At 45.6% G+C, this 26,007-nt stretch overlaps 1 protein-coding gene across 1 annotated transcript in view; it reads right to left on the bottom strand.

The window, feature by feature from the left end:
* Positions 1 to 26,007, bottom strand: part of adgrl2a (adhesion G protein-coupled receptor L2a) — a 97,943-nt gene that overhangs the window by 67,289 nt on the left and 4,647 nt on the right. Inside the window, 1 exon segment of the mRNA XM_079740533.1 lies at positions 8,682 to 8,905. Within this exon segment, the coding sequence (XP_079596659.1) occupies positions 8,682 to 8,760 (79 nt within the window). The 5' untranslated portion in view covers positions 8,761 to 8,905.

Genomic DNA, 26,007 nt, shown 5'->3' with positions numbered 1-26,007 from the left:
GTTGCGAAAGCCGGCACACAATGGATTCATATGCCTATTGTTGACTCGCCTGCTCCACCCCGTTTGTACCTCCCATTATAAATGCTCCCTAAAAAAAAAAAGATACGTGCAGGATTCCGAAGAGCGCCAAAGGTTTTCCGTCCTTCGCTCCGACGAAGCATGCCGGGCTTCTCCATTCAATAAGGGCGGAGAAAAAAAGAAAGAAACGAAAATAACATTCCCGGGTGGATTCACGGTGGCATGGCGCCCGTCGCACACGCCGTGTGCGACTATAGCTGCTTGTGTTGCTCTCTCGATGTGCTCTCACACATCCTGGCAAAGACCACAGCAGAAGCAGCAGCAGCAGCAGCAGCAGCAGTGTTTCCCCCTCGCTGCACCGTCGCAGTCACAGGCAGCTCTCATGTGTATGCATTCTGGGCCCCATTATTCAGCCGCTGCCTCTACTGACCCTCTCTCCGCACCCCGCCCGACCCCACCTGGCATTTAGATTCCCCTGGACCGACTGCGGCCCCGGGTGAGCCCTCCGCCGGCGGACCGGCACTCGCTCTGTACGCGTCTCCTTTGTGCGGGAGAACAGCACTGAGGGTTCCCGGGCGAACAGCCTTCTAGGGTTTCGGATTGTGGGTGCGATAGTGTATGGATGTCTGTTTTATTCGGCGGTGCCACGACACTGCCCAGTACTGCCACTTCTATCCCCAGCCCCACCCCCCAACACGCTTCCTAACAGTTTTTTTTTTTGCTTTCATTCATGCATTATGCATTTATGGATTTGTCCTTTAAACAGGCTAAGGAGGAATCCATGCAACAATGGGAGAGTCAAATGCCTGCTAACTTAGACATTGCAATTCACATTTAAGCTAGTGACTGAAAGTAATTTCACAATTGCATGGCATTGTTATTCCAGGAGATGGTATATTTTCATTGAAGTAATGAAATATGATTATATATTCTCTGTATTTCCGTTTGAATCTTGCCGTGCTGATCCTCCACATCAAGCACGAGCCTCTTCAACATATTCTTAATCCAGCAGTGGCGCAGCGCCACCGCTGGATTAATAGCGCTACTGCAATGGGCCATGCAATTCTTTTAATTTTTTGGAGTTAGAAATTATAATGGGTGTCCAAAATGTTATTTGTTTAATTTAAATCCTTTAAATTATAGGTGGCGCCTACTGCACCCTTCTCAATTGTTCCATTGTCATTATTGTCTTCTGAGAAGCAATATGGAAAAATACTGACAGCAAAATAGTGTTCTGCTATATAAAGATAAAAAAACTCATGATACTGCAGGTTGCAATAGCTCATGAATGGCTTTAGACTTAATATAGGAAGCAGGAAGAGAAAAATGTGACTTAATAAGAGAAAGCAGCCTACATTTCTGGTTGTGTAGAACAGAAGTAACAGTGTTATGTGGAACACAGACGAAGGGATGGCTACAAATTGCAGACTGAAAACTTTATTTGTGCTAAGATTAATGCCAAAAATGTTTGGCTCACACTCCTAGTGGCTCGCATGCTATCTGGTTATGTACTTATTCCATTTTAGGAGACCATTCATGGTGGAATGCAACACTGCCCTACTGGAATCAGTGATCACACCAAAACCTCTCTGCGCACGTACACGTCAGCACTATGCACATGCACGTTAGCACCACCACGCACACGTCACCACCGTGCACATGCACGTCAGTACTGTGCACGTGCACGTCAGCACTGTGGACACGCACATCAGCATCGCACACGCACACGTCAGCAATGGGCAAGCGCATGTCACCACCGTGCACATGCACGTCAGCACTGTGCACGTGCACGTCAGCACTGTGCGCGTGCACGTCAGCACTGTGCACGCGCATGTCAGCACCGTGCGTACACATCAACATAGTTCACCTCACACACACCCTAGAGCCACTGCTGGAAAGAAATCTTAGAGGGAAACACTTACTTATGTCTAACTATAAAAACGAAAAATAGAAATTCAAGTGCAACAGATTTAACTTCTGGTCAAAATGAATCAAGCTTATAGCCCCGAAGGACCTGTGACAAGCTTACCAAATGGCATCAAATGACACTCCTATGGATTGCTAATGTGTATCCATGAAAGAACTGCTTGTGAAACCCTATCACATTTGTCTCAGTCCATGGAGAGGAAGCTTGAAGGAGAAATACCAGGCCTCCTTCTAATGGGAAGCCCTCTGAGTGCTCCCAGTGACTCAGAAGGGTCAACACATGACCCTGTGGAGACCAAGTTCCACTGACCTGCTGTCTGGACCAAAGGTCAACACCAGCTTCCACCGTGTTTGACAGGAAGTAAATCAGCACTTAATGACTGGTCGGTGACTCGACAGTGCAGGCTACCAGAGCAGCTCACGAAAGACAAACTGAACCTTGCACCATCCGAAAGAGAAATTGTGTTTAAGGAATAACGAAGACACAAAGCCGAGCCAAAGAACAGTGAAAATAGCTCAATGATAAGGCACTCCTGGTGCCTTCATGCACTAGTAGTCTAAAATCTTTTATATTTATGGGTGTGCCTTGCTTTTATATTTATAGTACCACTAAATCAGAAGAGAAAGCAAAGGGCAACCAAGAAATCCATCCAACCAGCCCTAAGAGTGAATCTGTATCTCAACAGCAGATGAGCTTCTCAAGATATTGTTTGATTTCCCCCTAGTTGGGGTTGTATACGTTCTGTGAGTGACTTTGTTCCACCATGGTATTGTGCATTGTTTGATATAGGTGTGATTCATGCGGAAATGGTAACTATGCATTTGTGCTTCAGAACACGTTCCTTTGAGCCTCATGTTCTCCTTTGAAAGGCGTGATAGCATACATCTACAACACCTGGCGATTGTCGTTGATGTTGTCCCCGTCTCGTGGCGTACGCATTTGAAAACAAGAACTCAGTGATTCACACAACATACGAGTTGAGGGTTCCGCGGCAAGGAACATTTACATCTCACATCGCTTTGTTTGGCCAATAAGTCAGAAAACAGAGCCAGATTGATGAATGGCTAACTCAAGACATAAAACCCTGCTGGCCTTGATGCTAAAGCATCCGCTAGACTTAAGTCTGGAAAACAAAGAGCTTTACTTCCTACAAGTCACACAAATTGTAACATCGGGACTCCATGTGACATGGTGCTTACAAATGCTGAAATTCCCCAGCATTACAAAAGCTAACCACATTTACCACTTGACCTCGGCTGGACTGGTTAAAGGGGTAATTAACTGACATGCTTGTTGCTGTTTAAATTCCCCCTTTTATATTGGATTGTCTCAAACTTTGCCCTTCCAGTCAGCACCAGACAGAACTATCAATTCAATAGATGTTTATTTTTTACTATTATCAAGCATGTAGCTTTCATGATGTTAGATAATAGTAAATTCAAAGTGAAGCCATTTACCAAATTCTAAAAAGACAAAAGGTACACACAGAAACGTAAACGTATCCAGGACAATCTACATTTAAGGTTTTCATCCGTCCGAATGTCACACATTGTTTTACTCAAGGGGCCCCTACACACCTTCTGTTATGTCTGCCATGGCTGGATTAGAGGAGACAAACAAAAACACTCAACAATACATGTCCAACGGGTAATCTCGGTTTGGACAAAGACCAACGCAAAGAAGATCGCAAAATCACATGGATAACTGTAATCAGTGAAGAACGCCATGGCCATCACGGCTTGTTTTGCTGATGATCTGTGATATACTTCTTGGAGGCCCACATAATTCTCTGTTTGGCAAGAACAAAACGAGACAAAGCATGGAGGAATGTGGCCCAGTGCAGACTGGGAGAGAGAGAGAGAGAGAGAGAGAGAGAGAGAGAGAGAGAGAGAGGGAGAGAGAGAGAGAGAGAGAGAGAGAGGAGAGAGAGAGAGAGAGAGAGAGAGAGAGAGAGAGACAGAGAGAGAGGGAGAGGGAGAGGGAGAGAGAGAGAGAGAGAGGGGGGGGGGAGAGGGAGAGGGGGAGAGCGAGAGGGATATGTGGGTATATATGGCTAATCTACGGCCCATGGTTGGTTCCCAACCAGACCCTCATGGGACCTGCGTGAATGCCATTATCTTCAGGAATCAACGTGGGAAGAAGGGGACGGTGGAGGATGGAGGAATCCACCCTGCTGAAACCATATCTATGTCTTACTGGACCACTCCTCTCTCGCTAGACAAGCCCGAAAGCCAATTAAGGTCCATGTTAGAGGTTGAGAATCGCGTCAAACGACAAACCGTTATTTTTTCCTCACAAAGTCCACTATTCAAAACTTAATTATACAATGTGCTGCGGCACCTTGGGGACCTGCCCTTTGCTCCGGTGTATGAAGAAGAAGAAAAAAAAGCCCTGTATAGGTCGCTGACCCCTTAAACAAGCCAAGATGTCAGGAGCATACAGCATGGATGAATGCATTCATAAATGGCTGCTTACTTATTTTCCGATATAAATATCACATGAAGAATGCGAGTTGAGGACGGTTAACAACGAGGCGATGCGTCTTTCTTCCCCTTCCGGACAGCTAAATCGACATGAAGCCGCCGAAATCTCAAGCCATAAATGGCTATGGATGGTGACAGCAAACAGCAAACTAATGATGCTTCCCAAGGTTATCTCCGTATAAATAACCATTAAAAGGAACGCTGAGGCAGCAGCCTAAACCCAGAGACACCTGAAATGTGTGGCAGCGCGGTGACATAAACCACAGTCAAGGACACTAAGCTAATAATCATACACGTCCTCCATTTTGGGGTTTGTTCCGCATTCTTCCTCACTTTCATGGCACCCTGAGCGATGGAATGGGCCATCCTGGACCTTGTATGCGTGTGTGTGTGTTTTTGTGTGTGTTTGTGTGTTTGGTTCTGTTTGGGTGGAGAGGCAAGAGAGAAACTGGGAAGGGAGGCTGCCGCCATGTTCTTGCATGGCAAACACCAACCTGGAGCCAGCTGTGACAAAACCCTAATCCAGCAAATCCCTCCTTCCTTTGCTGAAAATCCTAATGAGGATTTGAAGTGCTCGGCAGGGAGGAGCCCCAGGGGCCGTTGTTACACCTTGCCACTGCTTGCTTCCCCAGCCATTGTCCTCTTATCTCCTTATCAGCCCAAAGCTGGCCGGCGATGAAAGAGCCAAGACAACACGGTCTGCATCCGTACACAACCGGCCCCGGCATTGGCCAGAGACACTTTCTACGGTCTGCCACAAAACACGCAGGGTTCACTCCGGTTGGGGAGACGAGAGGGACAGATGCTCGGTCCGACAGAAGTAAAGGACAAGGAGAAAATCCCTTTTTTCCCAAACCCATCCAACATCCATCCTTTAGTTTGATAATTCATTTGAAAGACAGCAAAACTCTGCCTAAATCCCGGCATTAATTTTGGTTGAAAATTACAGCTGAAGAATGTGTTTTGTTTTTGTTAGCAGTTGTGCTTTGGGCCAAGCTTTCCCCAAGTCTTAAAAGCTGAATAGGAGTTAAGCAAATAGAGAAATTGTACACCAGGAAATTATAATCTCCTTCTTTGAAACAAGTTCTCTCAGAAACAATAGGTCTCTTAATAATGACACAATTGAATGGATATTATTTCTGAATGCTGCAAAGGTCAAGCACATGGTCTATTGCTTTTAGAAACGTTTTTGTTATGTAGTCTAGAGAATAGGCCAATACATAAGTGTGCCTCATTTTGTAAAGAACTAGAATTAGTGTATTCTTTTTCATTCTTTGTTGATCTTATATTTGATAAATTCCTAACAAATCCAAAGTATCAAGAACATTAATTATGAATACCTGAAGACCTTGTATTTAAGTCTTTCAGAATCTTCAAATGTGTGCAATTATATTTCAAGTTATATCTTTCAGAAGGTCTTGATTACATAGTTCACTAACCATAAAGTGAACACTTCAAAAATGTTTTCCTAATTGTCCCTTCTTTTCACGATACTACATGGAAATCTTAAAGATGACCTTCCAGTTCCCCTTTATTAAGCAGAAGAAAGAGAGGTACTAATGCTCAGCTTTCCTGTCAGATGATAGTCTATAGAATGTACTTTGCTAACCAAATGATCCACTCTATTGGAACAGAATGCTGTTCCTTCTTCTTTCGAATTTAGGGAAGGCTATTGAAGTTTGTGTTCATGGCAGCACTAGGTAAACATTGTGGTTCAGTCACTGTCTTACAAACCGACCCCAACCCAACCGGTTGTATACTTTTAAAGGCATGTCATCCAGTTTGACGATGTGCAATGACATAATTTTTTTTTTCATTGTTTATTGTTGTTTTTGTTTGTTCAATGTTTTTTTTTTTTTTTTCTAAATCGTAAATTTTTTTGTTATTTTTCTGTATTTATTGGGATATTGTGTGGGTGCAAAATCTTTTTTTTTGGAATATACAAAAAAAATGGTCAAACTGCAAACTAAAACAGATAATTGTATTCACAAATTGTTCACATGATTTAACTACTGTTATGTTAACTACTGTTACTGTGCCTTTCTTATTAAATGCAACTACGTCTAGTACCCAAGCCCATGTTTTTATAGTATAATTATCAATTAAAATAACAATTATCTGTAATAAAATACGCTCTTTATCATGTTGCACAACCGGCTCAGTTCCCAACCTTGCATTTAAACCTTTGACGTCGCTGTTTCTCCAAATGAAATAAATCACAGCGAAGTCACATGTATTTTCACGTATATGACATAAAATGACAATACAAATGTATACGTATGATGAATAGGCTGCCTGGTTAAGATGTCTGTACATGTGGACTACCTTACAGAACAAAATGTTGTCCCAGCAGCCCATGATATGGGACTGCTCTGTGTGTGTGAGCACACAATGTGGATGGCTTCATTGTTGTGAGTCATTTTAATACCTCACGGCAAACTATGTCATGTAGAAAATTAAGCTGAATCAATCAAAATAAACTAATATCCAAACTCTAGGACCGTTGGCTGTAATCCGGTAAGAAATACAGGCCTAACTGGCTCACGGTTTGGATGTTAACTGGGCTAGAATTTTTTTTTATATTTTTCGAAAAAGAAGAGGAAAGGGAAGGTATTGGAGCTCAATAAATATTTTAAAATGAAGAAAAATATTGGTAGCTACCCACAGAGTTTTGACACTGAGTATTTCATACAGGGAGGTCAGATAAAACAAACACCCCTCCACCAACCAGTTTCTCTGTGAACGTTGTTGAAAAGAACGCAGGAGGGAGGAGGAAAATAAACGCAAACCCTAACTATTTACATCACGGCACTAACCCATTTGATTCAATTATAAAAATGCATTAAAAAGATATTAGGGGCAAGGATGCAGTGTAATGACGCATGTTTACTTGGGGATATTGTTTAGCCCGTAATGAACTGTTTTCTGGGCTGATCTCTCCCTCTCTCCCTCCCTTTCTCTCCCTCTCTCTATTTGACTGGGATGTGTCTGCGGTCGTGGGTGAAGGCAAACAAGATGAGATGATTAACGACTAAACACAAAAGGTGAGGGAAATGTATAAACAAAATCCAGTGCAGTCTACTGTTTGTCTTTGCCTGGAGCAGATTTTATATGGACGGGAGGGGGCTGGGGATGATATCTCAATGTACAGGCACATAGGACATATGCTTACTATTGCTCGTGACCTTTGCGATGCCTGAATCCTTTTCAAGCTGGAGGCTATGTGGGAGAAATGTTCTCAAGGGCTTTGGAACGAGATACATTGTGCAGCGCGGTCCTTTGTCGAATGGGATGTGCATGATTGATATCGTAAGAATAAGCGGCTCTAGGACTGTTATTGGATTCCTTTAGTTCCATCTTCAGCAATAGCAGGGCATGATGATGATAATTGAACATGGTAATGACAAAAACCCAAAGAATTGTGAATATAGCGAAAGCTATACATAACATCCCCTAACATCGGGTCGCAGCGAAAAACTGTTGACACAAACCCCAACCAATTCAACTGAGACATGAAAATATGCCCTGTCTGCTCCGTCATCAAGCTGAATGCTTAACTGTCTTAAGTAATGAACTACTGCTCCTATCATTAAACACCAATGTCGGCTTGAACACAATTTGCCTCGGATAAAGTTTAGCAGCATAAAGCTCATGATTATGATGCACTCCAGAGTGGGTTTAATCAAAGCTAAACACGACGTGATTAAAACACATTCAGGCTTCAAGATTCGTCCTGGAACGCTAGATGCTCGCCTGCTGCCACGAGATGGGAGCGCGAGAGAATCTCCGGCGAGAGGAATTTACAAATGGATCCTGAGTTCTGTGTCCCTGCCACTGGGGACGAGGGGCGCTTTGAAGCAGAAAATCTCAGACAAATCACAATTTACCAACTAATGAAACCACTCCAGATTACCCCTCCACACACACACACACACACACCGCCACCACCACCCCATCCGCCTGGACTTACTGTTCCCACCACAGCTATATTGCTCACACAAGCATCGCACTGCATTTAGTCAGGGGAACAGTTTTGGCTCTCACTGCAGGAATCAATAGGTGTTTTTATATTAAAAAAATATATATCTATACATTTGGCACTGGCTTTGAAAAAGCCAAGCTATACACAGGACCAAATGTATCCCAGAGACAATGGCCTATTGACGAGAATCACTTGTGAAGGCCAATCGAAATGAATACTGGCTTCGCGACAATTCCAATGAAAAGGGAAAGAATAGCAGTGCACTACTCACCCTCGGTGGAATGTATTTGAGCCAACGTGATGGTACACATGCAGATGGTGAGGAGTTTCCACAGGGAACAGGCCATCATGGTTCACGGAGTGTGGATGGTCTCTGGTAGTTGGGTGGGGTGGGATTGGGCTGGTTAGGGTGGGGGGGAGGGTGTGATGGCAGACGGTTGGCTAGAAAAGTCCAAGGCAACAGGTCTGGAAGATGGTCATCGCTCGTCTCCTCAGCTGCAAAGGGAGCAAAGCAAAGGGAGTCGCCGTCAGTTCAAGACATCGTTCTAAAGTCAACGTTCTTAAGATAACATTAGTGAGGCAGCGTTCAAAAGGAAGCATTCCACAAAACATTCTCAGCACAGCGTTTAAAAGACAAGGTTCCAAAAGACAACATTCTTAAAGGCAATGTTCTCCAGAGAATCTCCTAAAGACAACATTCTACAGGCAACGTTTTAAAGAGAATCTTTTAAAGACGACGATCTAAAAAGACCTCTTTCTTAAGATTACCTTCCAGAGACAACGCTGTAGAAAGACATCGCTCTAAACATGACATCCTAAAGACAATGTTGTTAACACAACGTTCTCAAGACCTTGTTCTCTCCCCCTCATCCTCACACAGGAAGCCATGTCTCCTCGCCCCTGCTGTCTCTACACTGTCTGCCTACATGACTACAACAGCACACAAAAGGTGTGTATAAATCCTCCAAACTGTGATATACTGTGAAAGATCTAACCAGGATAAGCCCAGAAGAAGGTCAATAATCCAGAGTCGAGGGGAGGGAAATCTCTTAATGGACGCTGAGTGGTTGGTGACCGTCACATCGGTGGAGAGATGATGAGATGAGAGCCTCATGTCACTGATGCATGCATACACACACCCGCACCCACACACACACACACACACACACACAAACAAACCGCGACAAGCCCCTCCCCGTCTCCATCTTGTCATGACTCCAAAGGCTGACTCCGTTGCTTATCTCACTAGCCAAACAACCCCCCCCCGACCACGCAGACACACACCCTCAAAAGATAGCAACACCACTCTGTTGTGACTGACCACACACAAGCTTATCTCCCTCTCTATACAACCTACCCCCCCCTCCCTTTTTCCCTCCTTCCCCTCACTCATTTACCCCTCTCCCCACAAAAAAATTTCTCCCCTCCACTGCTTCACAAAACTTCTCCTTCTACTACTCCTACTACTACCATTCTGTTTTCCTGTTTGTTTTTCCTGTTTCCCTACAAAAGCAAATGGCCTGCTCCCACCCACCACCACCACCACCACCCCTCCCTTGTCATGGATACAGCGCAATGGGCTGTGTAGGGTGAAACTTAATGCCTACCTGAGCGCCCAGGCATGCGTTTCCCACTTTTAACGGCTCCCTTTTGTCTGCCTGTTTACTCCGCCGCCGCTAACCTCGGCCCGCGCACTCCCATGAACCATTAGTGCATGTACCCAGGGATATGGCATCGCCGTGGCAACAAGGCACACAGGACCCCATTAGGAAGTGTTCTTTTTATTTGTATTATTCTCGCCCTCTCTGTCTGTCTTTTCCGTCTTTGACTGTCTGTCTGTCCACAACCGGGTGTTCCAGTTGATTTTTTGTGTTTGTTTTTTTGTGTTGCCCCTGTTTTGTGCGGCAGAAGGGGCACAGCCCTGTTATGAGATCCCAGCTAAAGGGATCTAATGTTACATCCTCAGAAGGTCAGGGGCGGAGGGGGGCGGAGGGAAGGGGTGGGTGGGGGTGGACGAACACAACACGAATGAAAAGGATGTTGTGTTGTTGTCGGCGGCGATGATGCTGCCAACGCCGGCCAACTCTACTAATGTTTCTGGACGAACTGGTCTTGTACTTCCTCCCCACTTGAAGGTAGATAATCGGTTGCGTTCACGGGCGAGATGCAAGCTTTGATCGGTTCCCTCTGAAGACCGGAGAGTCGGCTGCAGTAGTTATGATTTCTTCTTCTTTCTGTTTTTTCCTCTCCTCCCTCTCTCGGCGGAGACATACGCAGAACGCACACACATCAGCTGACAGGGCTATAATTAAAGCCCGCAATGATCGGGCTAATCTGAAATGACATCAGGACATACCTTAGACCTTCCAATTTGAAGCTGTTTAAGAAAAGGTTAACAGGAGGGAGCTGCGGAACAATGAGCAGAGTGTGTTTAGCGTTTCGCCCGACGCTACGCACACCCTGGCCGAGGCTTTCGACAGACGCGGTGTGACCGTGGGGCACAGGTGTATTAGATTCAGAGAAAAAGTCCTCACCTTGGTTCCTCCACTTGATGATTAATGCACCAGGTACCAATGTGATTTATTAGGCCAGTGGCTCTCTCTCTCTCTATAATATATATATGTATATATATATAATTAGCCTATATCCGAAGGGCCTGCGTGAATTAAAGCCCTCTGGTTGTATTGGTGTCACAACAAAGCTCGCTTGAGCACATGGGTTTAAGAGACTCCCCTCCTCCTTCCCACAATAGGATTAAGTCTTCAGCGTTCGCTGCGCACACTGTACACGCTCTCATCATGTGTGCGTTGTGCTCGACAGTACCTCCGCTTCAATGGAGCGCTGTGAAGCCGTCGAGGACCGAGACACCTTTTCCTTTCTTATAGCTGCTACTAAAGAGTGGCATCAGGCCTGGCGGATACATCTGTGAGATCTTACCGTGGCTGAGCCACCCATCCCCCCCCCCCCCCCTCCCCCCATGCGGCTTAAGCGCTGAGTGCTCTCAAATATGGTCTGCCATCATACAACATCGTGTAGATTTTAAAAAGACGGGCACCATTTTGTCAGAACGATACCGAATTTCAAAGATTACGTACAAAACAGCATTGCTTTTAAAGAGAGGATAGTATGTGCTGAATCACATCGAATCCTGGATCCACGGTAATCTTCCGTCTTGGCGGTGGATGGATGCATATGTACACACATCGACGGATCAAATTAGACAGAAGGGACCGCCCCCATTGCATTCAGGGCCTGGTAATCACCACCGGGGATCTGGGAGAGAACGAGACGTGTGTGAGCGCGCGAGGTCGGAGAGCGGGCCTGTCTGGGTACCCCTGCCTGCCTCCCATGCAGACGAAGGGAGCCCCCCCGCTGTGGATATAAATAAAGAAGGGCTCACCGTCGATGCCTACTACACGGCGATGGGTGTTGGGCAAATCGATGATAACAATCCTATACTTTAATATCGTCTGTTCCCCGCTGTGAGTGTTTAACATGCTGAGGCACCAAAGGCGCAAAATCGGGGGAGTCTGCCTTCCTGTCGTCCTGCTCATTAAATGTGCTGAGGTCTCCCTGCTCTGCAGGGGGGCTCTGTTCCCTTCTCTCTCTGTCTCTCTCTGTGTGTGTTGGTCTCTCTCTCTCTCTCTCTCTCTCTCTCTGTCTCTCTCTCCCCCCCCCCCCCCTCCCCCAGACTCTGCCCACGTGCCAGGATCCATCGGTGATCATACCCTGGCTGTTTCCTTAAACAGCCCTCAGCTTGGGGCTTGGGGGCTGGGAGGTTGGGGCTGGGGATTGGGGATGGGGGGGAACCACGTGGCCTCCTCCTCTACCTCCTCCTCCACCTCCCTCCTCCACCTCCTGCCGGTCTGCGGCTACAACAAAGAGCGTTTTCCCCGTTTCCTCGTGGCGCACGTAACGTTCGCTACCAATCTATCACCGCCGTCGTCACCATCGCCGTCATCTCCACCTCCCCCCCTCCAACCCCCACCCGCTACGTCCCCCTGTGACGCTGCGACGATGATTAAGTCAATGTACTGTGAATGTTAAACACAGATTGCCAAAATGTCAACAGGCGTCACATTGTTTTGGCTAAATATGAAGTTGGCACGGGCAGATGTTAAAGTACTCTGAGCGATGGGGAAGCCACAGGGGCGTCGGCCCAGAGGCTTTCAGCATATGTGCTCTTGATGTATTTGCCAGAGTCGGCACATTCGAAACAGAGCACTCTGCAGCGGGCGAAAGGAGAGTGGCGAAAAATGTGATTCGCAACACTCTTTTTTTGGGCCGGATTGGGTGGGGGTGCGGGTTTAAACTATAAGCGGCACACACACGCACGCACACTCTCTCACTCTGCCTCTCTGGTTCTCTGCCCCTCTCATGCACGTACAAGCATTAAATACGTGCGCACAGGCTGACACACTGGCACGCATAAATGCATACATACATACATGCATACAGACGCACACAGACATGCACACAAACACACGTACACGTACACACACATAGACACACACACACACACAAACATGCACACACACAAAAGGTACTTTGGTGTGTGCACAATGGCGCTAATGGAGGAGAGATGGAGGGGAAGGGGATTGATTGAAAAAGACAGTTTGAAATTTGAATGTGGGGTGAGGGAGGGCGAGGCTCGGCTGGGCCAAAACAAGAGGCAGATGTGAAGGAATCCTGCTCTCCTCAGACAAAGCTCCCGGTTGTCCCTCTATAGCTGTTAGGGAGGGCCACTAGAGAATAGAGGAAGAGTCGGGGCTGTTCTGTGGAAGTAGGTCTGGAAGAATGGCCAGGACACTGGATAAAGGACTCTGTCGGGGGGGGGGGGGGGGGGGGGCGGGGGGTGGGGGGGGGGGGGCGGGGGGGGACAGAGGGACAGGGCCGGCGTTACAATCTAAGATTGACAGCCTGCAAGTCTTGCTTGACCCTCGCATTAGCCCCCAAGCTTTCAACGCACCCCCGAGAAAAAGTGTGGATGTTAATTGTGGCGCACACATCACAAGGACTGAAAGGAGGGGTCATATAGGACCCGGGACTCCATGAAATGTAAATCACCAACCAGGCCGACCACATGTTGAATGGGGTGGGTGGGGTTAGACATTTGGTTCTCATTGCGTTTTTTTTTTTTTTTTCCTCTTCCTTCCTTCTCCTTCAATGGTAGGCTCTCATGCATGTATTCATATATACTATAAGGCTCCTCTTATCTCTGTTTTTCTCGCTCACTTCATGGAGGGGAAGCCATAATACCTGGGGACCCCTCCTCAGCAGCAGTTCACTTCTGGAGGACTTTGCCTCGGCCTGTGCGGGGAAACTCCCGTTCCCCGCGAGAGGTACTCGCTGAAGATGGATCCGTTTTTGCCCCGGCGTACATTTTCACGAAGAATTTGCACTCCAGTCGGGGCAGAGGTGGGTTTGGTGTTGGGTGGATGTGCATGGAGACCCCCCCGCTGTGTCGTATATGGGGCAGGGGGGGGTGAGAGGCTGGCACTGACCCCCTCCCACTGGGAGAGGGGTGGGGGGGTTATTAGTGGAAGCAACAGAGAGAAGGAGCTAACGGTCTGAAAGGGGGGGGGGTGGGGGGAGGGGGTGGGGTCTGGCTGGAGGTAGATGGGGTGACGGTTAGCATGAATGGCACCCCAACCAAACACGATGTGACTGTTATGAGCCCCCGAGTGAAGGCCGTGACCCGGGACAGTGGACTCAGCCAGGGTAACACCCGGTCACGCATGCAATGCATGACTAGACTGTTGCAGGACTGCCCCACTCCCACTCAGGGAGGGGGGGGGGGGGGTGTAAATTGGGGCTGAGACGGTTATACAAGGGGTTAGGGTGTGTGGGAAGGGGGGGGGGGGTATTTTCTTTGTATTTAAATTTTTCAAACGTCCAACCGTTACATCTGGCAAAGGATTCCAAGCCCCTATTTTGTGTGCATATCATCGGCCTGTTCACTTTTTCGAATATCAACGGCGTATTTCATTCCATTCCCGCTGCCCCCCTAGTCCAACTGAGGTCATACAGTGTTACAAAGTAATCCAGACCCGCCCACCCGACCCTTCACATCATCGTACTACCCCGACTGCCTTCCCTCATCCCAGAGTACAGTAATATTCACAGTCTGAATCAGAAAGAGCAGATCTGCAGAAAACAATTATCATAATAGTCCACGTAGTCATGTTGAAATGGTACCACTACAATCATAACTGTGATGATAATAATATTCATTAGGAGCTTACAGTAGCTGTTACACACTCCATTCCCTCCTCACACATGCCAGATGAAAAACAGCATGAAAAACCCAGATATTCAAGCGAGTCGTTCATAAACTTTATTATGTCTGTGTTTCAATGTCTAAAAACAGCGCACCCTAATAATCCTAGCAACAATAATAATAATAATGTCCATTATTATCAGCTTACAGTATCCATTACACTCACACACACCCACACAAACTCACAGACATACACACACTCACTCACACACACACACACACACGCAAAAACACACACACACGCACACACACACACACGCACACACACACACACACACGCACACACTTACTCACAGACATACACTCTCACACACACACACACACTCACTCAAAGACATACACACACACCCACACACACACCCACACACACTCGCACTCACAGACATACACACACACTCAGACACCCCAAAAGCCCACCGGAGGAGCGCTGTGATGTGCTCTGGGAGCGGGCATGGTCATGTGCGTTGCTCTTCCAGTCCGCCTCCATTCATCATTTTTATGAGCCATTCAATTAATCGATTAGAGCACTCCCTACCGGTCGGGCCACGGGGCGACTCAATGAGGCGTTCCCACGTCAGTCCCGGGAACGTTCGTTGATTAAATCGGTTCGGAATTAAAACCGAGTGTGTGCAAAGAGCAAGGAAAACAACGTATAAGATCCCTCATTGCAATGAGCCGATTCTGAGTATTTGATCCTGAGAATGGAAAGGTGCTGTTATTATGATTACCATGTCACAGTGTTCTAACGTATTTGTGTTTACTACGATCAGCCACAAGGGGTGACTTTCTCTCGCCGGTGTTCCCGGGCGCCGTGTGCCCTCTGCCTCTCCGAGTACCGAATCCAGCGCTTCATAATCACTTCAACAATGCGTCGGGGAATCCTATTAGGTCCGATAGATACCTACACCGGTCTGCCGTCGGGGATATTGCGGGGCCGACGCGACCCGCCCCCGTTACGGAAAATATTAATATGGGTTCCATCGAATTTCTAGCCACCCGTTGTAATTTTGATGTTTTAGCTGGGAAGTGAAGTGGATTATCTCGAATGAAATTTGAAAATGTCATTTCCACCCGCCGATAACACAAGACCGTTCCCCCCTTTCAGGTGTGCCGAGATAAGAATGAATTCCGCCCGGCTCCCCGTTAAACGGTGTCTTCGCCAAACGCTTCCCCGGTCGGGGGAATTAATAGGCTGACATTAATACAGCAAGATAAATAGGGAAGGGGTCAGGAATGGGAGCCATACCATTATAAGTATCTCCTGGGCGATAGTGGCTGCCAATCAGAACCAATAAGTCCTTGACACGCCGACGTTCACCTTGGAGTACAGACAAGCTGCTGAAGCTATAGGTTAGCCTATGCATTTCACACAAACACACACACACACACACACACACACACACACACACACACACACACACACACACACACACACACACACACACACACACACACACACACACACACACACACACACAGCCAAGCCAATTACGATATGCCTTGGTGAATAAGGCGAAGGGCTGTTGTTGTGGGTGGCAGCATTCGAGATCTACATGAGGGCAGCATAAAAGGGGACATTGCTGTGTGATCCATTTTCTCGATGGCAAAGTTAGTCAAAACAAATAGGGGATCAGGCTCAGCGAGCTCTGTGCTGTTGGCCAAGGCGTCGCGTTCGCTCTGTCATTCTGCCGCTGTCTTTCTCCCCTCTCATCTCTACCCCCTCTATTTTACTCTCTCCCCCCTCTCTATCTTCCTCTCTTCCATCTCTCCATCTCCCTCTGCTCCTCTCTCTGTCTCTCCCTCCCTGCCTCAACCTCTCTTTCTCCCGCTATAATGTCTCACTTTCCCTCTCTCAGTCTCCATCTTTCGCTCTCTCCTCCTCTCCTCTCTCCTTCTCGGCCCTTCACCTCTCTATTTCTATCCCTCTATGTCTCCCTCCCTCTCTCCCCTTCTCCCTCCCTCTCTCCCCTTCTCCCTCCCTCTCTCTCTCTCTCTCCCTCTCTCTCTGAAAGGCTGCTCCTCTCCATTTCAGCCCAGTGAACCAGTGTGTCTGTCATTGAGGAGCAACACAATGCTATTTGGCTGGCAAAGTCGGGGGAGAGGGACCTAGACAGATTGATGTGCGCTCACAGCCACTAACACTCACTGGCTGTTGGGGAGCGAGGGAGAGAGAGAGGGAGTGTGATAGAGAGTGAGAGAGAGAGAGAGAGAGAGAGAGAGAGAGAGAGAGAGAGAGAGAGAGAGTTGTCACTTTTTGCCCAAGCCAACGTCCTTCAGACACACAGCCCCCTTAGCCAGAGGCCAGAGCGTGTTGCGCTCATTGTCAACTCTTGTTTAGTTTATAGGACTTAGGCAGCTCTATATATTTCCCGCAGAGTATGTGAGCGTGTCTTACGTTTGATATTTATTTATTGAATCATAGCCCTCTCATTCTCTCCCTCTCTGTGACTGGTTTTCAGTCGAGGGGGCAAATAGCTTGTTTTACAATGCTTTTAAGTCTATGATAATTCAAGTGTGGTGTATTTATGGGGACGCGCACCAGTGAGCAGCGTTTATGCTCGCTCTACCCTCTCTCTCCCTAACACTTGCTCCCTCTCTCTCTCTCTCTCTCTCTCGGTTCAGCTCTTCCTTCTATTAGGGACCTCAGCATCAATAATGCACAGTGATCGTGAGGCATTATTCAACAGGATGATTAATTTTTAAGATAGTGGGTGGCACCACACAAAAACACGAGGAGGGTAACGGAGAAGATGACTTGTAAAAACATACGCCAATGGGGGATGGGCGCGGGTGAGCGAGCATACACAACAAACAAATCCACGCATTGCAGTCGACACACACAAAGCAAAAAAAAAGTAAAGATAGTTTCATTGTTTAGCATGACACTTTGTTTTTATTTAGCTGTACGTAAATACAGCCTATTCATGTTTAGTTCTATATTGATTTTGAAAGATGTGTTTTTCAAATTTCAAAATAAGGGCGCAGAGTCTTTCTCTTGTAAAAGGCTTTTAACCTTTATTGCACAGGAAGGACAATCTGGTTAACAAAAGGCCAGGAGCCATGTCAACAGTCCAGTAAAACATATCAGTACAAGTGCCCCGATGGCAGTATATATAGTTTTCAATCTCAAAAGACGCGGAAAGGACTGTTGTGTGACGCGGGAATGTGGCGTGTGTGTGTCAAACCCCAAAACAAGGTCCTGTTGTCATGGCTCGTCAGAGGAGCGACACAAAAGAATTGGGTGTAGTCTTTTTTTTCTCTTCTGAGGGCAATCAGTTGTCAACCCTTAATCTGTCCGCTCACGGCCACCATGACAGGTAATGGTGCTTGTTAAACGTGATGAAGGTATATTGACCCTTTTTCCTGCTTTTTTTTCTCTTTTTCCCTCAAAGACAGACACTTTCTAAAAGCTCCCATTTAGCCGCTGCTCACAAATGAATGGTTTCCACTCTTCGGCGCACAATAACATGAGACATATTCTCGCCCCGGACAAAAAAAAGGGGCACCACGAAATTTTTTTGAAAGAACCGAAAGACGCCGGGGAAAGAATGAAATCAGGCCAGGGGATTTAATAGCACATTTATCCACAGCAAAATGAAAAGAAAAAATATTCTGGTTATTTAATTTGCTTTTGAACGTCGACGTTGTATCATCTCATTTCCTTCAGCCGCTCTTAGAGTGTGTTCAATCATTTTCAGCGTCTAACCCACACAACCCCAACTCCCCCCCCCCACCCACAAACCCTCATCCCCGCTCGCCTTTGTCACCAGAGACAGGAGAGTTTTTTGGGGACAAGCTTTCTCCCGAGCATTCATTTGCATTACAGCACAACTGTATGAGGGGGATTGTGATGCAAACAAGTTAGGATTGGCTCATTCTCCTCCCTTCTCATTTGAATCTCTAAGATAGCATTGGACCTCACTACAGGTTTCCCCCACTCAGTGATGAGATTATTTTCTTAAAGAATGTGTTTGAGGATTTGATTACATGAAAAATGAATCAAATCTCCGTTTAGATTGAGGCAGAGGCTAAATGCATGCTAGCAGTAAGGCCTAGAGCTCTTTCTATTTAGTTATTCATTTAATTATCAATAGCCCTAAAATAGAAAGCAATCTCTCCCCACACATTGATATTTATGTTGCTCGTGTTTTAAATAAAGAGCCAAAGTAAGTTAGACGCTAAAGAAATTCACTAAAACATTTACTGAAATATTCTCAAAATATTCCCTATGCAATTTGCTTTCATGAAACCTTCTTTCTTTGAAAATCAATCTAAATGCCTTGAGATGAGGTTAATACACATGTGTTATGTAACTCTATTGGAGACCTTGTTGTTGTGGTTTGGTTATTGTTGGAAAGTCACAGCTGATCAATAATAACTGTTTGAGCCTGTCTGACTGGCAAACCAAATCCCTGACCATTTTGTATGGCTTTTAAAGCACAAATCCTGTGTTTGACACATACTCAGAGCACTAATTATGGTTCCAGGCTATAAGCCGCATGCTCCAGTTGTATGAATCACCTTAATAATGCTCAACTAAACAGTCCCCAGTAGAAAACGGTTGAGCTTATTCTGTTGAAAGACCCATGAAATCAGCTGATAGCATCTTGAATCAAACCGCTTCAACATTTTAAAGCTCAGCCCAAAGTAATGTTGACTCACGTATTCCTTTTGAAAAACCTATTCTGGGTTTCCTTGAGAGAGCGGATGGTTCCGCCACTTTCTGACTAAGTGGTACGGTCCGTCAGAACCACATTGGATCTGATGGACCGTACCACTTAGTCTGAGAGGTATGTGCATGCCCTGTAGTGATCCAAATATTATGCTATGTTGGATTATTTTTAACTTTACCTGTGGGTGAATAACTTGAAGACTACTTTAAACTGAGTTATTCTGCCAGAGGTTAACCACTAAGATAAACTGTCTGGGCCACTATTAGAAAAATAAATACACAGACGCACACACACACACACATACGTATATGGACATGTAAGCGTGCACACTCACATGCTCACACACTTACACGCGCGCATACTCACATGCTTGCACATGCGCGGGCGCACACACACACACACACACACACACACACACACACACACACACACACAGACATCATACATACATATACTTGCTAACCTGGCGAGATGTTATCAGACAGGAAAGAGAAACTTTTCAGAGGCTTGGAGCCGAAGCCACAACCCAAGGGCCAGCTGGGCCTATTTCTGATGGTAATGGTGTCTGGAGCCCGATCCTGTCCGCTCATTCTGGTCTCACTTGTAATCAGCCCCAGTTGATGACTGGAAGAAATGCCACTGGCAGAACTTTTCCCTTTTTTTTTTTTGCAAAGGACAAAAAATGTCCGCGTTTCCCCACTAGTATTTGACTGTCCTCCTTTACTGTATGCTCCTTCCAAACCCAATCAGCTACCATGGAATCACAGCGGTGACGAGGCTTCAAGTAAGAAGCCAAGCCTGCTGGATGTAAGTATAGCACGGTGGATGCAATTCTTTGGATGTTTTTGCGCTTTTTTTGCATTTCGGGTTTGGTTTTTACACAAGCCTTATTATGTTTGTGGAGGAATCACAGCATGAATATCAGATTTATCTTGAGGATATATTCTTCTTCTGTTCGCTTTCAAAATATGTCTTTTTCTTTCTGAAAAGCGCAAACTTTGAACGCACAGAGACCTCAGTTGTGACGGTTTGTTTACTGCATGGATCCAGGGTCAACCACTCCCAATATTCACTGCAAATTGCCATTCTTCTGGGCAAATATTTATCTGAACTAAAAAGTTGAGCGTTCTATCAGACTTTAATCTTTAAGAGAGGTGCACATATTTATCAAACGACTTGTGAACTATATCTACGACAGCCGGGGAAAAACTACACATGACTTCATATCACACTTCTGCGTGTGTCGTTGTGTGATCTGGCATCTTTGACATTTGCTCAGGGAGAAAATACATATTACAATGGCTCCTCGTAATTCATTAGACCACCTCTCTCCCTCTCCCTCTCTCTCTCCCTCTCTCCCTCTCTCTCTCTAAATGAGCTGTAAGGCACCTGGTGGTGTGAGTTCTGCCATAAATCATACGGAACCCTGCTTTCGCCACCAGACAGGCCTGTTTGTTTAATACAGCTATTCACAGCCAAGCTGCTTTTAATTAAGACAGGGTGTGAGAATTACAACTCCTACCTCACACCTGGCATGTTAGCGCTGGGAAATAAGACATAGATACAGTTGGGGGTGGGTGGGGGGGCAGGGGTGTTGTAGGGGAAGGAAAGATGGTGACACTGTAGTCTGGTGGTCTGGTGCGCATGTCCATTCCACATGCATGTTAGCGACAATGCATGTGTCTTTTCACATGCATTGTCGTGTATTTTTCAACCACTGTGTATTTTCAACCACCTTGTATTATCATTGTTAAAATTATTATCATTATTGTTGGTAATTTGTGTCATTATGATGAGGGCTGTGTATCTCTTAACAAAAATCTGGCTTTAACTCTCCTATTAACTTAGCAGTTCCCAGAATTATTCCAACAATATCGGCATTGGGCGCTGCTGCCACCGTCGCCACCGTCGCCACCGCCGCTTCCTTATGCTTCAATTCAATAAGGTGAGAGAGAAACCATTTAGCGCTACGCGGCTCCTAGCCGGGAGCATTCCAAGCGATGCACCTGTCCGGCAGTGGCGGTCCGTGGACAAATTAGGGGCGCGGTATGACTTATTCATGAACTATATTCCTCTTCCTATACTTGTATGATGTGTGTGGCATTGTGGATTCAATTGGGCGTTCACAACTCAGACACAAGGTATGAGCTCATTAGATCTTATGTTAGATCTTGTTAGCCTAACTTTCCATCGGTATCGCTACCGCTGATACAAATACTTGAGTATTTGAACAAGAGCAAAAATTTCATCAAAAGATATAGTATGTCTTTTGAAATACTAATTGGAATGTTAGTGTTTTAGTGTTTTGGAAATGTTGCGTTTCAATGGCCTCTATTCGCAGTATTAGCAATTGTTGTATCCGGCAGTCAACTCTATTAATTGATCTACGATTTCATACCATATTTCAGCTCTGTGAATAGAAAATAAGAAATATAAATCCAAACTCAAAACCACCCAAAAACCCATTAACGATCCATAGGTGGTCCGGGTTTTAGTTTTTTAGTCGCTTAACACAGCGCCTGGGCATATGTTTCTGGCCGAGCTAACCGCTAGCCCTAAGGGGTGGCCGCGTTCCGTTTTAACATCCTTATTCGGATTGACATTTCGTCCTCTGCTTTCAAATGTTTTTCCCGAGTAGCTCCACTCGCAGTTGACCCAAACTGAGACACTATCGCCTCTGGCTTGTCAAAAACAGAAGAGTGATGCGAATATGTGAGCAACAGACAGCGACAGAGAGGGTGTGAGAGAGAGAGAGAGAGAAATAAAGAGTCCCTTTACCACTAGAGACAGTAGCAGGTGCTGCAGCCTTGACAGTTGCCGTGTTGTTAGCTAGCCCCTACACTGTAGTCGAGATGAGGTTCACAGCTTTAGCCACTCACAGTGCAATGGTTTATTGGCGGCCTGAAACAATGCATCTCTGTCGAGAACAACTGCTCCTCTTGGCCATTTTGTGTCTTAAGAGAGCTTGCGGAAACGAAAGCGAGGGGGTAGAGCGAGGGAGAGAACCTTGTCGGACACACGCAAGGTCAACTCCAGCGCCACGGCAACACACTCAGTTACTACCAAGTAAATATAGATACATTTGAACGCACATAGCCAATCTTTTTCGATATTGTAGACACTTCAAGCCCCGGTGACAACGGCTATACCGGCTCAAGGTATTAAATCACTCTCAGGTAACCTAATTAATCCTAGGAAATAATAATAATATAGAAATAATGACATGAATAAAATCAGCATTCACGCTCACTCGGCTTTTAAAAGAGGATGATTATAATTAGCACAAAGTTTAGCGTCTCATGCTAACTCCTGTTTGTCAAATCATGTTTAAGAGTAATTAAAAACTCTTATTTTTTTATGCAAATGTCTTTCACGCACACCTCTTAAGAAATCAACCAGCAAAGCCCCACGGGCGGCCCTCCAAACCTCAGGTGGTTGTTGTGAGACGACATGCAATCTAATCACGCAACAAGGTCTATAATATCACACCTAGCAAACACCCATACCAGCCGTGCTACGGCATTGGGGAAAAGAGAGAGAGACACCGAGAGCCAGAGGGAGAGAGACAAAGAGAGCAAAGGAGAAAAAGACAAACCTGTTTTTTTTCTTCAGTTCAGGTATTCAAAGTCCAAAAATCCCAGTGTTTGGTTTAATGTGCCGACGAGTGGAGATCTGTGATAACTATGACTATTGTTTTTCCTGTAAAGCACTAAGTCTTGTTCAATTACTGGAAGGCGCTTCAATGAGCGTGGTTAGATGATTTGCAGAGACATTATCTACCCAGAGAGACACAGGGTGGGAGAGAGAGGAAGGGAGGGAGGGAGGGAGGAAGAAAGTGAGAGAGAGGGAGGCACAGGGAGAGAGAGCGAAAGAGAGAGGGAGAGAAAGAGGGAGAAAGAGGTATAGAGAGCAAGAGAGAGAGAGAGAGAGAGATAAGGAGGCAATGAAAGAGAGTGAAAGAACGAGAGAGGGAAAGAGGGAGAAAGAAGGACAGAGAGAGCGAGAGAGAGCGTTAGAGAGAGAGAGAGAGAGAGAGAGAGAGCGAGAGAGAGAGAGAGAGAGAGAGCAAACTCAGGGGCCAAACTTTAGTCAGCACAGCGGAAACAGAAACATTCTCATAGACCACACATGGAGTTTATGTGTGCAATAGAAAGGAGGAGGACTCATGATTCACTGCAGAGAGTTAATGGACTAATACCGTTTCCTCAGATCTACCACCATAAAAACGACATCAAAACTTTGAGGTGTTTTTTTTCTTCTTCTTACAGGTGATGATGGAAATTTATAAATGGAGCACTAATGAACCTTAAGACGAATGATAATAATCGCAGGAAAAACACACACACATCCATGAACGCACGGAGACACACACAGGCGCACACACGCGCGCGCACACACAACTGCACACACATCCAGACACACACGCGCAGACACACACATGCAGATACACACACACGCACCCATACAGACGCACACAAATATGCGAACATACATACACACACCCACACACAGACACACACACACACAAAGGTCCCAATGAGATTATAGGGTATCCTCGCTTCCACCTTTTCCTCGAGTCCGAGCTAGGTTTGACGGTTACACGATGCAAACCATTGATCCAGCCATTATTGATTATAAATTTACATTAATCACGGCCAAACCCTTCTTCCTTTGTGACTGACAGATGTTGAGATTATTCTGACTCTTCAAATGACACGTAACCATACCTTTACATTGACATAAATTTATTTACATTTGAAATGGTTAATATATATTCCAAATATTCGTACTGTTTTGTCTAAGTTGCAGTGCGTCCATTTTGACTTGGCGAATCTAGGTGTGCTTAGGTAAAAATAAGTACCCATTGTTATATTAAATATTAAACACTGTCCCGTACGGAAATATTTTCAGAGAGACAAATAGCGGTATGTTATACTTTTATCTATCTATACCAAAAAAAGATATTGTTTATTTGAAATTCCATTATTTATTCGGTTATAGGCTATATGTATTACTATTTTAATTTATAAGACCATCACAGCATCAGGTTACAATAATATATTTTTTACTAATTTAGCGATAGCGAGGAAGTGTCAAAAATCAATCAATGCTCAATCTATGATCTTTATTTTTTATTATTGTATTATTCATCAATAGACACTACAAAAACTATAAGGGGGGCGACATGGATTTCCGAAACCACAGGCAAAAAAGAAGCCTGGTTTAAAAACAGTTGTCAATATATCTTGTTTTAACCGACACCTGACAGCAGTTTGACACCCGGTTGGAATTAGCTCCATGCTAAATCATTACACGTCGCCCTTAGCAGTGAAACTCCCGGCCCTACCCCCACCTCTCCTTCGCTCGCTGTAAGTCACAATCGTCAAGGACAACAACACCAACAACCCCGACAACACCGACAACAGCCTATCCGGAAAAAGGAGGTGAGAGAAAATAAATAAATATATAGATAAATTTTGCGCCCTTGTGTTTACCCCACCACACCATCCCTAAATAACGGCCCTGTCTTGTTGGAGAAAGAGGCTTTAAGTGTGGATGTGCCGCACTCTCCTCTAATCCAGCCGAGACATGGCTCTTTCCCCTGGCAGGCATCCACATCCACTCTCCCTCCCTCCCTCCCTCCCTCCCTCCCTCCCTCTTGCTGCCTTTCTCCCCCCCCCCCTCTCCCCCTCTCTTTCCCTCCCTCTCTCTCTCTCTGCCGCCACCGCTAGGCCCTGAGCTCGGCTTCCATGGAGGAGAGGAGCAATAACGGCTGTTTACTCAGAGCTCAGCCTTCGCCGCTCTTACTCTGTCACACAGAAATTGAATTTTTTCTCTCGTCAATTTTTTCTCTCCCCCCCCCACCAAATAGTGTTGCAGCTGTGTGCGGATAAGTACGCGTTCTACTCCCATCGCAGAAAAAAAAGAGTGAGATGGAGAGATGGAGAGATGAGCGCGCTGTTTGCGCCTGTGTGTGTGTGTGTGTGTGTGTGTGTGTGTGTGTGTGTGTGTGTGTGTGTGTGTGTGTGTGTGTGTTGGGAGTCCGTTTCTGTGTGTGTGGTTTATTTGTTGTTTATTCACCTAACTGAAAAAAACATAATAATCAAATGATGAAAAGTTACTCGAGCAAGGCGGCTAATCAGAAAAGTAAATTACATTACACATTATTTAGATTGCATATTGTGTGTTTTTCTGTAATTCATTGATGGTCATAAATTAATTGAAACAATGGAAACACTGTATTTAAAAATGAAAACACACAAGCATCGCTAGGTAAAAGAAAAATAAGCCAGACAATATCCAAACCATTACACAGTTTGCTTTCAAACATGTGTGATATTATAGCGCACTACACTCCAGTCCAACGAATCTCCTTCCAGTTTTATGTGTGAGCCACACACACACACACACACACACACACACACACACACACACACGCACGCACGCACACACACACACACCCATCATAACCTATTTAAGACAAACAAGGTGTTTGCAACATGACACAGTAAAATCTAAAATCCTTAATAAGTGGTCGGGGTCTGTTAAGCTCCCACATTTATTTTAATGACTGGAGGTTTTACAAGCCAATTCTCCGCACTTTCTACTAGCATTTAAAAAAAAAGTCCTATTCACACAAGAGC

The sequence above is a fragment of the Pollachius pollachius genome (genome assembly GCF_949987615.1).
Source record: "Pollachius pollachius genome assembly, chromosome: 7".
In the NCBI taxonomy this organism is placed as follows: Eukaryota; Metazoa; Chordata; class Actinopteri; order Gadiformes; family Gadidae; genus Pollachius; species Pollachius pollachius.
This window is presented reverse-complemented; position numbering and strand designations above follow the sequence as displayed.